Source organism: Trachymyrmex cornetzi, unplaced genomic scaffold (genome assembly GCF_001594075.2).
Source record: "Trachymyrmex cornetzi isolate Tcor2-1 unplaced genomic scaffold, Tcor1.1 scaffold73, whole genome shotgun sequence".
NCBI lineage: Eukaryota > Metazoa > Arthropoda > Insecta > Hymenoptera > Formicidae > Trachymyrmex > Trachymyrmex cornetzi.
Genome location: NW_017300059.1, coordinates 1,337,581 through 1,351,981, shown reverse-complemented (window position 1 = coordinate 1,351,981; position 14,401 = coordinate 1,337,581). Strand labels below are relative to the sequence as shown.

At 33.4% G+C, this 14,401-nt stretch overlaps 1 protein-coding gene across 1 annotated transcript in view; it reads right to left on the bottom strand.

The window, feature by feature from the left end:
* The window catches only part of Rat1 (5'-3' exoribonuclease 2 Rat1), a 35,918-nt gene extending 21,825 nt beyond the window's left edge, over positions 1-14,093 (bottom strand). The window contains exons 1-15 of the mRNA XM_018518037.1: positions 13,886-14,093; positions 13,148-13,275; positions 12,955-13,066; positions 12,706-12,879; positions 12,260-12,422; positions 11,705-12,162; positions 11,099-11,305; positions 10,748-10,888; positions 10,468-10,628; positions 10,146-10,314; positions 9,984-10,073; positions 9,352-9,508; positions 8,450-8,678; positions 7,989-8,195; positions 7,471-7,550 (exon numbers count right to left, since the gene is read on the bottom strand). Coding sequence (XP_018373539.1) covers positions 7,471-7,550; positions 7,989-8,195; positions 8,450-8,678; positions 9,352-9,508; positions 9,984-10,073; positions 10,146-10,314; positions 10,468-10,628; positions 10,748-10,888; positions 11,099-11,305; positions 11,705-12,162; positions 12,260-12,422; positions 12,706-12,879; positions 12,955-13,066; positions 13,148-13,275; positions 13,886-13,960 — 2,551 coding nt within the window. The 5' untranslated portion in view covers positions 13,961-14,093. The remainder of the gene's footprint in view (positions 1-7,470; positions 7,551-7,988; positions 8,196-8,449; positions 8,679-9,351; positions 9,509-9,983; positions 10,074-10,145; positions 10,315-10,467; positions 10,629-10,747; positions 10,889-11,098; positions 11,306-11,704; positions 12,163-12,259; positions 12,423-12,705; positions 12,880-12,954; positions 13,067-13,147; positions 13,276-13,885) is intronic.
* Positions 14,094-14,401: the final 308 nt, after the last annotated feature.

Below are 14,401 nucleotides of genomic sequence, written 5' to 3'. Positions count from 1 at the left end.
TGCGAAATCTTGATGCAAAAAAGGGAACTCATTATCAGTTAGCAAAAATATATTAAATAAATTCGACTGCCATTCGTGACAAGAAAAGCGAAAAAGAAATTCTCGGCATTTTTTCGTTTAAAATAGATCTACTTACAACGTAGGAAATTTTCAACATTTCAATTTCGATTTCTATATATCGGACATAAATAGTTGGACAGTAACACGTTACTTGTAATTACTTTTCATTATTTTTTTTCTATTTGTAACAGTAACGAATTCAGTAGTTACTTTTATTGTTACTTCAATCTCTGATTATTTTTATAATTTTTTAATAGATTACATTATTTTCACAATTGAAATAGTTTATAATAGAAATTTAAATATCGAAAAATTGTGTACTTTATATCTTAGGCTGCATTTGCAGTTGATTTCTTTTTTCAAAAACTTTCGTACATTTTTTCGGACAGAAACAATTCGCGCGTGAAAAAATACAAAGAATAATTTTGCTGAAGTATCTAAAAATTTAACTAGATACATATCTAAAAATAACTTTGTTGGACCATCAAAATAATTATTAGAACGCTCAAGTTAGTTACCAGAACATTGAAACTTTTTGGAGCATTGCTCACCACGTTTCAGAGCATTCTGTAATTATATTGCTAGTCCAATAGAATTATTTTCAGATTTAAATAATTAAATTTTTAGAAACTTAAGCAAACTGTTCTTTAATAAGATCAACAATTCAAGCATGCGAAATGCAAGTTAGTTTTTAGTAAGGCCATTCGTAGATCAAAACTTTTTGCAACATTATTCACCATTTTGAGTTTAAGCATTCTACATAATTACTTTGATAGTCCAATAAAATTATTTTCTAATCTCTGTGTCTAGCTAAATTTTTAGAAACTTCAACAAACTGTTCTTTTCGTGTAGTTAAGAAGAACAACGGTGCAAGCGCGCGAGATGCAAGTTAGTTTTTAGTGAAGCCATTCACAGACATAGCTATCACGCAAACAAAATAGCTGACCCCGGCTCTCAATGGACTCTGACAAATTTCACCGAGGGTTCGCGTTCCCGACGAGCGGTTGCGGCGGGTGGATTTTGCAAGAGGGTGAGAGCGGGAAGGCCGATTTAGAGCACAATGCGGCTCAATGCCGAGGAAATTAGCCGCGGCGCTGCCGGTGACGCCCGTCAACCCCATACCACGGAAAACAAGCCTCATGCCTTATGTCCCGCAGAAGCACGCCGATATTATCACCCATCGACTAATTTATATCGTGTCAAATATCGTCACCAATAACCGATGCGCGATTGTCGAGATACGCCCCTTCTCGATATGATTTAAGTCACTTCGGTCTTTGATACAAATACACGGAATATCTTCAATGCTGTAGAGACGTTTATATTAAAACAATAGATTTACGTTAAAAATTATACAACTCCATTAAGGGGATGCTGGAGTGACGGTCGAAGTTAATCAAGTACAGACTTTTTTAAATTCCAAATTCGACAATAGTGACATCTTTCATTCATTTCTTATACTTATCACATATCGTTGTGTCTCGCTCAAACGCATTCATCTGTCCTTATCTAACATATTGCAGCGCCATCTCTTAGAAAGAGATCAACTAAAATACTGCTCGGTTTCATGGCTTCACGTCAATTTTATTTGTAGTATACGAACGAAATTTTTGGCGACTCTTTTCTCTTATACCAAAACCCTTATCTCATTTCTAAAAGCATAGGATTGTTCTTTGAGGTTTTCTGTAGGCTGCTGGCTACTTATTTCAAACGGGTAAAATCTGAAACTCTTATATGCAGCACATATTGTGACGAGTTGACTGCAGAAGCCGGTGACAAAACTACAATTTTTAATTTTCTTTCATTTTTCGCATTAAATTGTAGCTGGCAGCCTGTGTTACTGTCGATACTTTAATTGTGGAGAAGAACTTTTCAATCCATAAACACAGTTAAGAGAAAAGAGTCTTAAAAAATTAATGGTAAAACAGGACACTCCAGCATTCCCTTAAACAAAAAAGAAATAGCATGAAACTTGTGTAAAATAGTAATATTTATCAAGTTTTCGTTCTTTTGAAGATTATGCTTCTTCACTCTCGGCATTATAAAAATAAGAAGATAAAATAGGAAAGTGAATATCTTTAGGAGATATTTCGCGTTCCTTACATTAGAAAATTCGCACAGAAAAATATTTAGCTTCTTTAATAAATTTAATTTACAGTAGACAGAAAGACAAAAAGAAGTGCGGATAAAAACATAAAAATACAATCAATATTAGAAATATTCTCGCGGTGGAAATATCAAAGAGCATAAAAGAGTTCCTTGAATATTATATGACGTAATTATGTATCTGAATTGAAGAGAATAACTGTAAGGCGAATGTCTGGTAATGAGATTGGCAGATCTCGATAATGTAAGCCAAGTTTTTATTGGCCGTGAAAGCGCGCGTTATTAGTAATCGAAGTGCAAAATCCAACGGCTATCGTGAAGCGTAATTCTCGTAATTCTTTCTGTCCCTCTCTCTCCCTTTCCCTCTGAAAAACCAAGTCAATGGCGATTAAATTTCCGCCTGTCTTTTGGCGTCAAGGATTATCAAATGTTCCTCTCATCGTCTCGAAGCGAGGGTCAAAAGAGAACCGTGGACATTGACTGCCTGCCAAGATCCGAGGGATAAGTTCGTCATTGCACGCGTAGGTGAATGGAACCCGTCTTTAATGGGGATCCCATGATGCGCAGGTAGATAAACGTACCGTGAATAGGCCGCGGGTTTGAATGAATGGTTAAAGAAACGGCAGAAGAGAAGACGCGCAACCTTTCGTCCTGTCTCCCTTTACAGTCGCGTCTCTCCTACCTCTTCTTTAAGAATTCTTCACGCGTGTACAGCACTTACGCGTTTTGCGTACCTATATCCGTTTTCCGACGAGTTAACACTGGAAGCTATACGTCGCTGTAATTAATTTTCGCGTCAACTTTAACGGTACAAAAAGACTCGTCTCGTAAAACACGCGTATTTACGAAGCCTAATCTACAATGTTCTTTGCTTCCTATATATATTTCTTGCTCTGTAAGATTAACTTTAATCTCTAATGCTCTATGAATTAGAAAAAGAAGGGTAAATTGACCCGAAATTAAAGTTAATCCTCTATATTGGTGAAATTGGGCCTAATAATTCTTTGTTTTTCGAAATAAAGACGCAGAAAGAAAGAAAATGCTACTTTATGAGAAATTTAAAATCAACAAAAAATCTGCAATTACACACATAAATATATTTATAATTTCGCTTGGAAGATCGTAGTTGATCTTAAAACGATGTTGAAGAGCGTGCGATATTTTGTGTGTTGAAACATATATACACGAAATTAGAAAAGCAATGTATTGATAGCAGATAATTTTCTAGGACTTTACTAATTCTTAGTAAATTGAACCGAGATTGAAGTTAATCTTCTATTGGTGAAACTAGGCTTTTATAATTCTTTGTTTTTCAAAACAAAGATGCAGAGAGAAAGAAAATGCCACTTTAAGAGAAATTTAATATCAACGAAAAATCCTGCAATTCCGTAAATATAATTTCGCTTGGAAGATCATAGTTGATCTTAGAATAACACTGAAGAACATGCGGTCTCTTGTATATTGAAATACATATATACGAAATTAGAGAAATTTCCTATCGATGGGAAATGTGTCTCGATAGGAGACATAATTTTCTAGGTTTTACTGGTTCGAGATGGATCACCAGCGTTTCTGTCACGGTAGCCGTACAGAGACTCGTCTTATGCCCAGTCTCTACACAATTCGAGCCTCTGCTGCTGTTGCTGCTGCTGGCTGCTGCTGCTGCTACACGAGTGTTTGCAGTCCACTCGAAACCAGTCCCGGCGAACAGTCGCGCACGTGTGTGCGTACAAATGTGCGTGCGTGCCGTGCGGAGAGAGAAAATGGACGGGAGATGAAAGTAGACGAAGATATAACACCGACAGCACCGCGAGGCCAGAAAGGTTGCTTAATTTGTCTAACGAGGGCTCCCTGCACCTGTCATCCGGACACGGAGATGGACGAGCAGACAAAGTACAGCCATCCCCCGTCGGCCGAGCTCCTGTCCCTCCCAGCAAAGATACCGTTTACTTGTTTATTCGCTCGCCTACATCGTTTCGCTACTTCAACATCGTCAGATTGCGCATACCGGGTTAATAATGTACAACGCGAGCGCATTTACGTCAAGCGTGCAATAGAGAATCTACGTATATATGTACGCGTAAGGACGCATTGGTACGTAGCGATTAATAGTAATCTGTTAATCTCTCTATTCGGGAATAAATCTTATCGAGATTAAAAGGATGCGAATTGGCCCGGGCCACAATGTGAAATATTATAAATATAAAGGAAAAATATCAGTCGCAGTTTTATTAATTATTTCCCCTTTGATAGTTCCCTTTGCTTGATTATACTGCATATTATATTGATATTTTATAATATACATAAATTTCAACAATAGCATCTTATAAGGAGATGTGCTTTTATCAAGTGTTTGTTGTATTTCTGGAATAGACGAAAAAAATAGTTTTTCTGACGTATCTAAAAATTTAGCTAGTTAGTCAATCGTTAAAATAATTACATTGGATGCTCAAGCTGGTTGCTAAAAAACTTTTTACGGCATTATCACCATATTTGAACGTCCTGCATAATTATTTTGATGATTTTTTTCGTGTGTTATCTTTTATATGATTTTTAACGTGATTATTTTCATGTGTATCTATAATAGCTACATTCTTACACATTTCAGCAAAATCGTTCTTTCTGTGTAGACTATCAATATTCGAGATATATCCTGTACGTTGTAATTCTGAATTAATTTCTCTTAAATCTTTAGATAATACCGAGTTCCTTAAAAAATTGTAGGATTTTAAGTCCGAGTAAATAAACTGTTAAAGTTTAATAATGCATCTGCGAGGAAGAGAAAAGGCCAACTTCTTGCGTTTTTCGCAGGAAAACCATTTCGTATCCTCGAGACTTACTCTCTCGAGGGTTCGCTTCTGTCTGTGCGTGGCATTTACTCCCCTCGGTAAATCAATCACACACGCTCATCGTACCCCATATAACGTTTTGTTTTTATGTTCACGCGTAAAGACAGTCGGCGATAGAGACGAGGCGTATAATGCAGGAATAAGATACAATGTGTAAAAAATAACGCATAAGAAATGCGTAATATAAAAATTATTACGAAAAAACAATTGAGTGGTAAATTTAATAAAATAAAACAAATTATAATGAATGCAATGAAACAAATACTCTTGTTTTGTTCAAATTTCAAATCAAAGTAAGTGCTATTAGATTTGTTCACGTTACTTGTACTTTTTGCAGTCAGCATCTTCGCTTTTTCTCTTCAAAGTTCGAATATATATTTATTTCCTTTTAAGTCGCAAAAATTTTGGGGGATTTGAAACAACGCGGACACACCTATTGTTACATGCATCTCTCTCTCTCTCTCGTCTCAAATTTAAATAAAAGCAGATATCTTTTATTTAAATCTGTATAGACAAATTGTTTAGAGTTACATATTATCAGAAAGCGTGTTATTATTCTGCAAAATAGCTTCCCCTATACGTTATTTAAAATATTTTCATAGTTCTGTCAATATTTCAGAGATAGCTCAGATAAAAGTTCTTGTTACTTGTGCTTATAATTGCGTAGAAAAATATATAATAAGGAGCTCCATATTATAGAGTTCCTAATCATAATACATTATATATCATATAATTATAATAAAAAAATACCAAAAACTCTTCTCTTAATGTAAATAAATTGCTTAGCAACCAAGTGTTAATCGAAATCGTCATAGGAAACATTTTTCATGACTTCTGTGCGTATCCTGGATATCACAACAGCTTTTGTACGAATGAACATACCGGGGAACGCAACAAAGACGGGAGAAGAGAACACGATGAACAGGAGGAGGCGGTACGACAGTAGGCACGTCCGCTAATTGGATAATTACGGAGTGCGCCGCGTTTGTTTTATAATTGGGCGAAACCGGGGAACCGTCGTTGCCTCGACGTGCCAAACAACAAAACGGCCGGAGTCACGCTCTACGTGACGAACTACCCTTGGAGCTAATCCAGGAGCCGAGGGTTCGCATCCCTCCGACTCCCTAAGCCCGTCCCACCCCCATCGGCTCGTGCTTTCGAGCCCTCCGCGCCAGCCGACGTCAACCACTCTCCGACTCGCCGCCGATTCATCGTTTGTCCATCTACCAACGGTTCACCACCGCCCACCTTTGTGACACGGGCGACGTGGGGCAACTTGTCTCCTTTCTCTCTAATTTTATGAAGAGATAGAATATAATTTAAATCCAGAGCATTCCTTTATAGGTATCATTCATTTTAAGAAGACATCTTTCTACAAACAAAATAAAATTTTTTTACGTTAGATGAATTTGTCATAAATCTCTTCCTTCTTTCTAGTTTCGTGCAGAGATAAAGTAGAATATAATTTAGATCTAAATCATCTAAGAAAAATTTGTCTATGTTAGTCAAAAGAGGACAAACTGAAAAGTTTGTTCTCCATTTCTCCAATTGTGATAAAAGAATAAGATTAACGACCATCCATAGTTTAAGAGAAATAATCTTATTAGCGATGATTTTTTTAACCGTAATTAAATATAAGACAAAATAAGAAATGCGCCTTGAGAGTCGATACGATAAGAAAAAAAAATTTCCTTTCAATGCCGGCGAATCTGAAGAAGTCGCGTGCGGGCGCTTTAATTCGACTCTTTTAATCTCGGTATTGTCAGAAGAACAAGGGGTAAAACAAGTAGTAGGAGAAACTGGTCCCAGTTAGAAAACGATTGACTCACTGACTGACTGATTACGAAACGCTCTTTCGTTAGGGTCGCAACGCAAGCCCTTCTCGACCCTTCAATTCAATCCCTTCCTCGCTTGGCGTTTCGATCTCAGCGTAAACATGTCTCGTGCATCACCTAGCTATGTCAAAAGTCCTAGAAATATGCGCAATAAGCACGAAAAAAATAATTGGCGCAGAACCGCTTCGAAAGAAAGGCATTAACGTGACGATGAAAAATAATCACCTCTAATATAATACAGTGGAATAACACAGTGAAATACTTGTTAATTAATTTTTACAATTTCATTCATATTTCAGAATTTTAATAATATTAATAATATAAATTTTAATTAAATATGTGAGAAGCGCCAATTTGCTTCTCATATTTAGTTGACCTATTTATATGAACTATTCAATTTCTAATCTTGATTATTCAATATAACTTTTTCTCGTACATAATTTTGTGCTTAAATTTCAATAAAGTCAGAGACTGATATCAGTGTAATTACCTTGATAAGAAAATCGCTTCGAGTATTTCCTACTTTCGCTGCTTTTTAACATCATAATTCTATATCTCTGGTAAACGTATTAACTAGCTCCTAATGCGAGAGGCATGCGTATAATAATGATATGACTTACCATGAAGTTCCATATACAAATTCGTCGGTGGAGGAACATTCGCATACGCAGCCGATCTGTTATTACGATTCACATGATGACTGTAAGAAAACATTTTGTCTTATTTAACGTCTGCATTAACATAATAATATAATAGAATAGAATATTCCATTGCAAAAAAGAAATTACTTCTTTAATATATAAAATTTTATATATATATAGAATATTATTCCATACGAAAATAATAAAATACTTGAAAAAAGTCGTAAATTTATCTGAGATTTAAATTAAATATCTAATTTAAAATTTCTTAAATTGTGTCATTATTCGATACTTTCATTTATAATTTGTGCAATTGCGAATTATTCAACTGTATCAACAGCAAATATTTTTATTGTAAATATTTTTTGTACATCTTCGGTATTGTTCCACAACAAAAAAAAGGCAAAGGGGGAGGCAGATTTTGAATAACAGCAAGAGACATATTTATCGATAAAGTTACACGGCGCAAACGGCTGATCATAACAATTAATACTTACTCGAGCATTCTACGTCCTGCTTGCCCTAACGAAGCTGACTGTGTAGATCGAGTGAAACCGATTTGTGGTACCCACTGAGTCCCGTTTTTGTGATTCAAAGCGTCGAAGTCTTGCGGCTTCAGGACGCGCGGCGGTTCTTTAACTCCCTTTAGTTTGCGAGCGAGGAAAATGTAGCTGTTACTGTACTTGGGATCTCTAAACTTGATACTGCAAGCCGAGAGAAAGATAAACTCTAGATTTTCTTCTATCTTTCATTGTCAACGAATAATAATAGATAATCAACATTGGGATTTTGCAACTTTTGACGACAATCAAGGATGTTGGTTATCATTGCGCAGGTATTATATTATAAAAAAAACTGCACAATAATAATATAACAATATTGACTTGTTAAGAGTTACAGAATCCCAGTGCAGATTATAGTTTGTTTTAAGGAGGTTGCATAACGAATGTACACGAACCAGTATACTTTGTTGTTCCTAACCGGTAAACCTCTCACAGGTGAAGGCAATGTACCACCGTCACTCACACAGTCTTCTGATAGAAATACAGTACCTCGCATCCCGTCTATGCTTATCTCGACCTCCTTATCGAATCCTATGCGATTCTTGTACAGACCTGTTACAAAGTTGTAACCACTATTTTCTATTCCGACATACAGTCTGTCGTCACCGCGAACGTTTCTCTTTTCTGAAAATGGAAAAATATGAAATAAATATAATATTTGATATATGCATTTATATATGTATGTATATTTTACAATTGTATCATTCCGCACGTTAACTTTAAAATATTCGAATGTAAATGCAACTCTTTTCCTGAGAAAATTAAGGAAATTAGGCGGGAACTCATTGGAACGCATTCTTCGATATCCTCGATGAGCTGAAGTTGGCTGAAGTTATCGAGAAATCGCATATCGCAAAGAGGTTAGTAATACGATTCAAATTTGTGTTCTCTTATGCCGGTATACTCATAGTCTGTTCTTATTTTAAGCAATATCTTAAGCTGTTAATGGCTCTTTATATTTTAAGACTGTATTTATTTATGACGTTTCTTAAATATAAGAACCAACTATAAATATACTGGTGTTAATGCCGTGAACTTAGCTTTCAAAATTCGAATTTGCAGCCTGCTTCAAGGGAGCGCAAAATTTGAATTAGATTTAATTTGTCACCGGCGAGACTTCATTAAAAATAAGTGGAAAACGCCATATTCAATCAAAATAGATCTTTGTGTCTAATATTCTTTGTGAATTTATACAATTTTCAGAAACTATGCGCCAATTATTTGTTGGTCGACAATCATCCAAATATGGACAAATTTGCATGAAATAGGTCTTTCAAAAAACGTTTGGATTACTTACTTTCTGCTTCTGTTAAACTATCGTAGTATGACGCCAAAGCCTTGAATAATCTTTTTTCATCAACAAACGGTAGCAAAGCTACGCCTTGCCAAGCAAATTTCTTTCCGTTCAAGTCAATTTTAAAATCTTCTGGGTAAAAATCAATGATCTGAGATTTCTGTGAATAAATAAGTTATAGATAAAAATAATATCGAAGTAATTTATTATAAAAAGTAATTTAGTAAATTCCCATTTAATTATGTATATAATAATTATTCTTTAGCATTTTATTTTATTCAGATTTAATTAACCTATTATTATATATTATATTATTTCCCTTTTTTTTTTATTTATAAAATGATTATATTTGCTTTTAATATTATTTGAAAAAAGTACTAAAAAATACTAAAAAATCAGTAATTTTAATTAGACTTTATTGAAATAATGTATATATTGTGTTTTTTATGTGTGCACTCATTATAAAACATCAAATTATCGAAGAAGATAAAGCTCTTTTATCTAAATTATTTCTTTCTGATAAGCAAATCAAAGCCTTCAGTAACAATATTTTATCAAATCACTTTAATTTGATTGTTTAAAATGATTAATATCATTTTGTTTTCATTTTTCAAATCATGATAAAAAATACCTACTGGATCCGTCATTAATTGCGCCCATGGATTAGGTACATGTTTTCTACTAGCAGCAGGAAATACACCCATTAATTGTTCTAATGGACGAAACTGTAAAAAAAAAACATTAATTACACATTTGTAAGAAATGCTTGCATTTTACAAAGAATATGTAATACTTACTGGTACAGTACCCTTCTCAAATTCTGTAGAAAGACCGCCAATATTAATAAAATCGCTTGCAAATGGCGCATAATGATATGGGAAATACCATCGCCATGACGCACAACCTTGATAATAATATCGTAAAACCCAACATAAACCTCGTACATATTGTAAAGCGACGTTATTTCTACAAGCAAACAAGTAGAACCAGCATTAGATCACGTAGATACATCTTTTACAAAATAAATTCTATTTGTAAGAAATAAAAAATAGAAATAAAAAAATATTTACAAAATTTAAAAACGTTTATAAAAATTATTCTATCTTCACTCTGTATTACCTAAATGCGAGATTATCGGAAGATACGTCGAATTTAGATTCATAATATCGATCTTTAAAACCATCCTCCCAAAGTCGCACCTCATCGTGCGCCTGGTCATCATCCGACTCATCATTCGAGACCTCATTAATTTTACGTTTCTGCCCTCTATTACCCGAATTCTAGTAACAAAATTAAGAACTCGAGATAAATTACAAATATTATCCGTATATATATTAAAAAACAATTGCAAGTATGTAAGAATATGAAATATTCATTGCTAAAAAACGAAATGGAATACCTCAGGTCTTAGCATACTTTCTAAGGCGTTATTAGCGTTCGTGTTATCGGCGGCATTCGTATTATAATTCCTACCCTGCACACGCATTTTAAAAGCTTCATAACGTGCATTCTCTATAGGTTTTACCGTTTGTCCAAGGGGCTAAAAATTATAAATATATTTAAAAAATTGTATGTCACACTTTACTCACAGAATTACAAGTGTTTATTAAATCTTTTCTTAGCAACATTCGGTGAGCTACTAATTTTCAAAATTTTATTTAGAAATATTTCAATTAAATTAATTTCAATAAAATTAATATCAGTTTAGTTTTTTGTAAATATAGAATGCATAATAAAATGAAAATCTTACAGTGGGTGCAAATTGACCTGCAGGAATCCACGTTGGTTTAAAACTACTAATGATCTCGTTTCTCTTCTTTTTGTCTTTTTCACGTTGTTTAAAAGCCAATTCATTTTGTTGCCTTTTCTTAAAGATTTCATCTTCTGCGTCTCCAAGCTCTGACATTATCAATTGTACACGATCTAAATTAACATCACCGCTATCTGTCAAAAAACCCTGGAAATAATATAATAAAAAATTACTTTCTATGAACAAATATTTGCTTTAGCAATAATATTAATATCCAATAAACATTTTCATAAATTTATAGAATTTAAAGGTAAATCAAATTGATAATTATAAATGTATGTATAAATGTATATACACAAATAGAGAGAGACATATAAGATATCAATCTTTTTTAATAAGTCAGAAATAATTAACAAAGAAATTTAGTATAAATAATTAATATATACAATATAAAAATGAAATATGTACACCTCAATTCTTTAAACAATATTTAACAATTATACAAAGTATTTACACAAAAAGGTATATTTTTTAAATCAGAATTAATAAGGGTATAATTTTCTAATTATTAATTTTTTATCACTTGCTTTGTAAAAAATTACATACTCCGGTTTTGTATACTGCTCTTTTATATAAAGCAACAAGTCTATCAATTGCGCCTTCTCTAATCTCCAGAGAAGGGAGGTGAGGCAAAAAATCGTTTCCTACGAAGAAACACATAAACACCCAATCATCAACAGCTCGTTCAAAATCATATTTGAATGGTAGATTTGGCATTTGCAATTCTCTTTCTAAATATTCTCTGAGAACATTTAATCGCACGAATATGAACTGGCATTCAGATCCATATGTGTCCTCTGGCTTTTGATTTGGTTCTGCGCCTGTACATTCACGCATTTCATGCCCTAACTGACCACATATATCGCACGGTTTTGGCTTATTCGGTTTAAATTCTTCACGAATAATAGTAAAATTGGGTTCGTGTGTAGCAAGACCTAACATAATTAAATCGGCATCCGCTCCACATAAAACATGTTGCGTATTAGGATCGTGATCGGGTTGCGCTGTAACACATTAAAAACAACAAAAATTTGTTATTTCTAGTGAAATTCTATAACCTATATATGTATATATAAAATAATACTGTACACAAACATTTACCTCTTTGTCGCCGTATAAAATCCATTATTTTATGTTCCCCTTCGCCGGGGACATTAGCATCGCTTAATATTACTTTAATATTCCTCCAGCCTGGATCATTATTCAAGCGATCATGAATGTAGTAATGTAAACACGACGATAATCTTGCCATAAACGGTGTGCCCTGAAATACAAAGCTTCCGATATATACAGCACATAACTTTATAGTGACTGATATATTTTTCAAAATTAATAACAATTAATTACAAAAAATTCCATTTTATTTGTCAAAAAATATAAATATGTTTCAGATCTTAAATATATTTTATTTCATTAAATGGATATTAATAATAATATAAAATTGATAATTTTGTTATAAAATTGGTGAGAGTATTTTTATATCAATTTTATATTCTATTTGTTTTTTTATAAATTCTATTACAATATTATAATTTGTGATTACAAACCGGAGTAATACAATTACTATCAAAATGCTCTTCCTTCGGTTTTTCGGGAGGCAAGGATGCTCCTTTGAGAGTCAATTCAGAGCGTATCCTCTCTATTTCATTAATCTTTTCTGTTGATTCTTTTGCTGCGCGAAATCGTCGAGATCTTTGTTGATTCATTTTTGCTCTGGGTGCCTGCATAACAGCACATTAGACATTATAATATCACTAGTTTCCCTTTCCTTATATTTTATGTGCAAAAATACTTACAACTCCGTCAATTGCCATGTAAAGTAATTTCCTTGGTCTAACAATGCGAAACAATCTGTCAATACACTCGAAAATAGCCTCCATCATCTCATCTTCATCCTTGGGAGCTGGCCTTATATTTACAAAAGTACAAGATCACATAAACAATTCATCAAAGACAATAAACCATTTCTGACATCTTGTTTATACTTACTTATCCTCAGGATGCGTACAAGGATGTATTATACCATTCATATCAAGATACAAATTATCAAATTCTACCCCATTTGGATTCGGCTCTGCTGAATTCACAGGAATGCATACCCCGTCTGCAGATACTGTCTATAAATATAAAATATCAAAATTTTACTCTTATATATTGGATTTAGAATATTATTGAAATAATTTGTCAAATTTTGGCAGTGAATTAACTATGAAAATTGTTGTAACACAATCTTCAGCAACAAGAAATTCTTCAACAAGAAGAGAAAATCTAAGGGTGCATTCCGTTTCACACATGACAATGCATCGTTTATCCTTGTTGTTCACTGAAGGTTAAACAAGGATAAATTATGCATTGTCCACATCATGTATGAAATAGAATGTACCCTAATATTACATTAATTTGAGATTTTAAATATTTAAAATATGCGAAAATAACTTAAATATACACAAAATTACTAAATATTAACTTTAATTTCCTAGATATTAAATTTGACAAATAGAAGCAAATAAAGGATTATAATAACCATTCTAGAAAGTTTCAGAAATTTATTGTGAGCTTAACTAAAATACAATATATGCACATAATTAAAAAATTTACACAATCCATAAGTGCAGCGATTCGTCGCAAGGATTATACCTCAGGAAGCGAGATATAAACGTGGATGAAATGTAAATACAAATGACAAACATGTAAAACGGAGAAAAATTTATCAGCAATCTAACCTACCTTCTGTTCGATGCACTCCACAATTACGGAGGGATATTTGCGGCTTAGCCAACGAAAAAATGCTGGGACTCCCATTATTCGTTCGTAGCTTGCTTGACAGTATTATGAAAACTTATAATTACCGTCACAACACTACTGTGTCATATTAAATCAACTGCATGAACCAGCATCAACGCGTACGTTTAACTTTAATATGGAAATTAGGTTAGAGTTGTTTCGCTTGGTTAATCATGAATTAATATTATACATGATACGAAACACGAGATATGATTTGATGCCACTCGGCTTTTGGCGCTATTCGTGAAAATCTAGTGCAACACTAGTGCACTCTGAGTGCAATTGAACACAAATCAATTCACATATTTTCAGTATTGATAAATAATTTAATTACTTTTAATTACATAACTTTGTTCTCACAATAACTTCATAATCTCAAAAGAATTAATTAATTTATTAATATTAAAAATATGTAAACTGATATTGCACTCAATTGCACCAGTTTTTCATAGTAGAGCT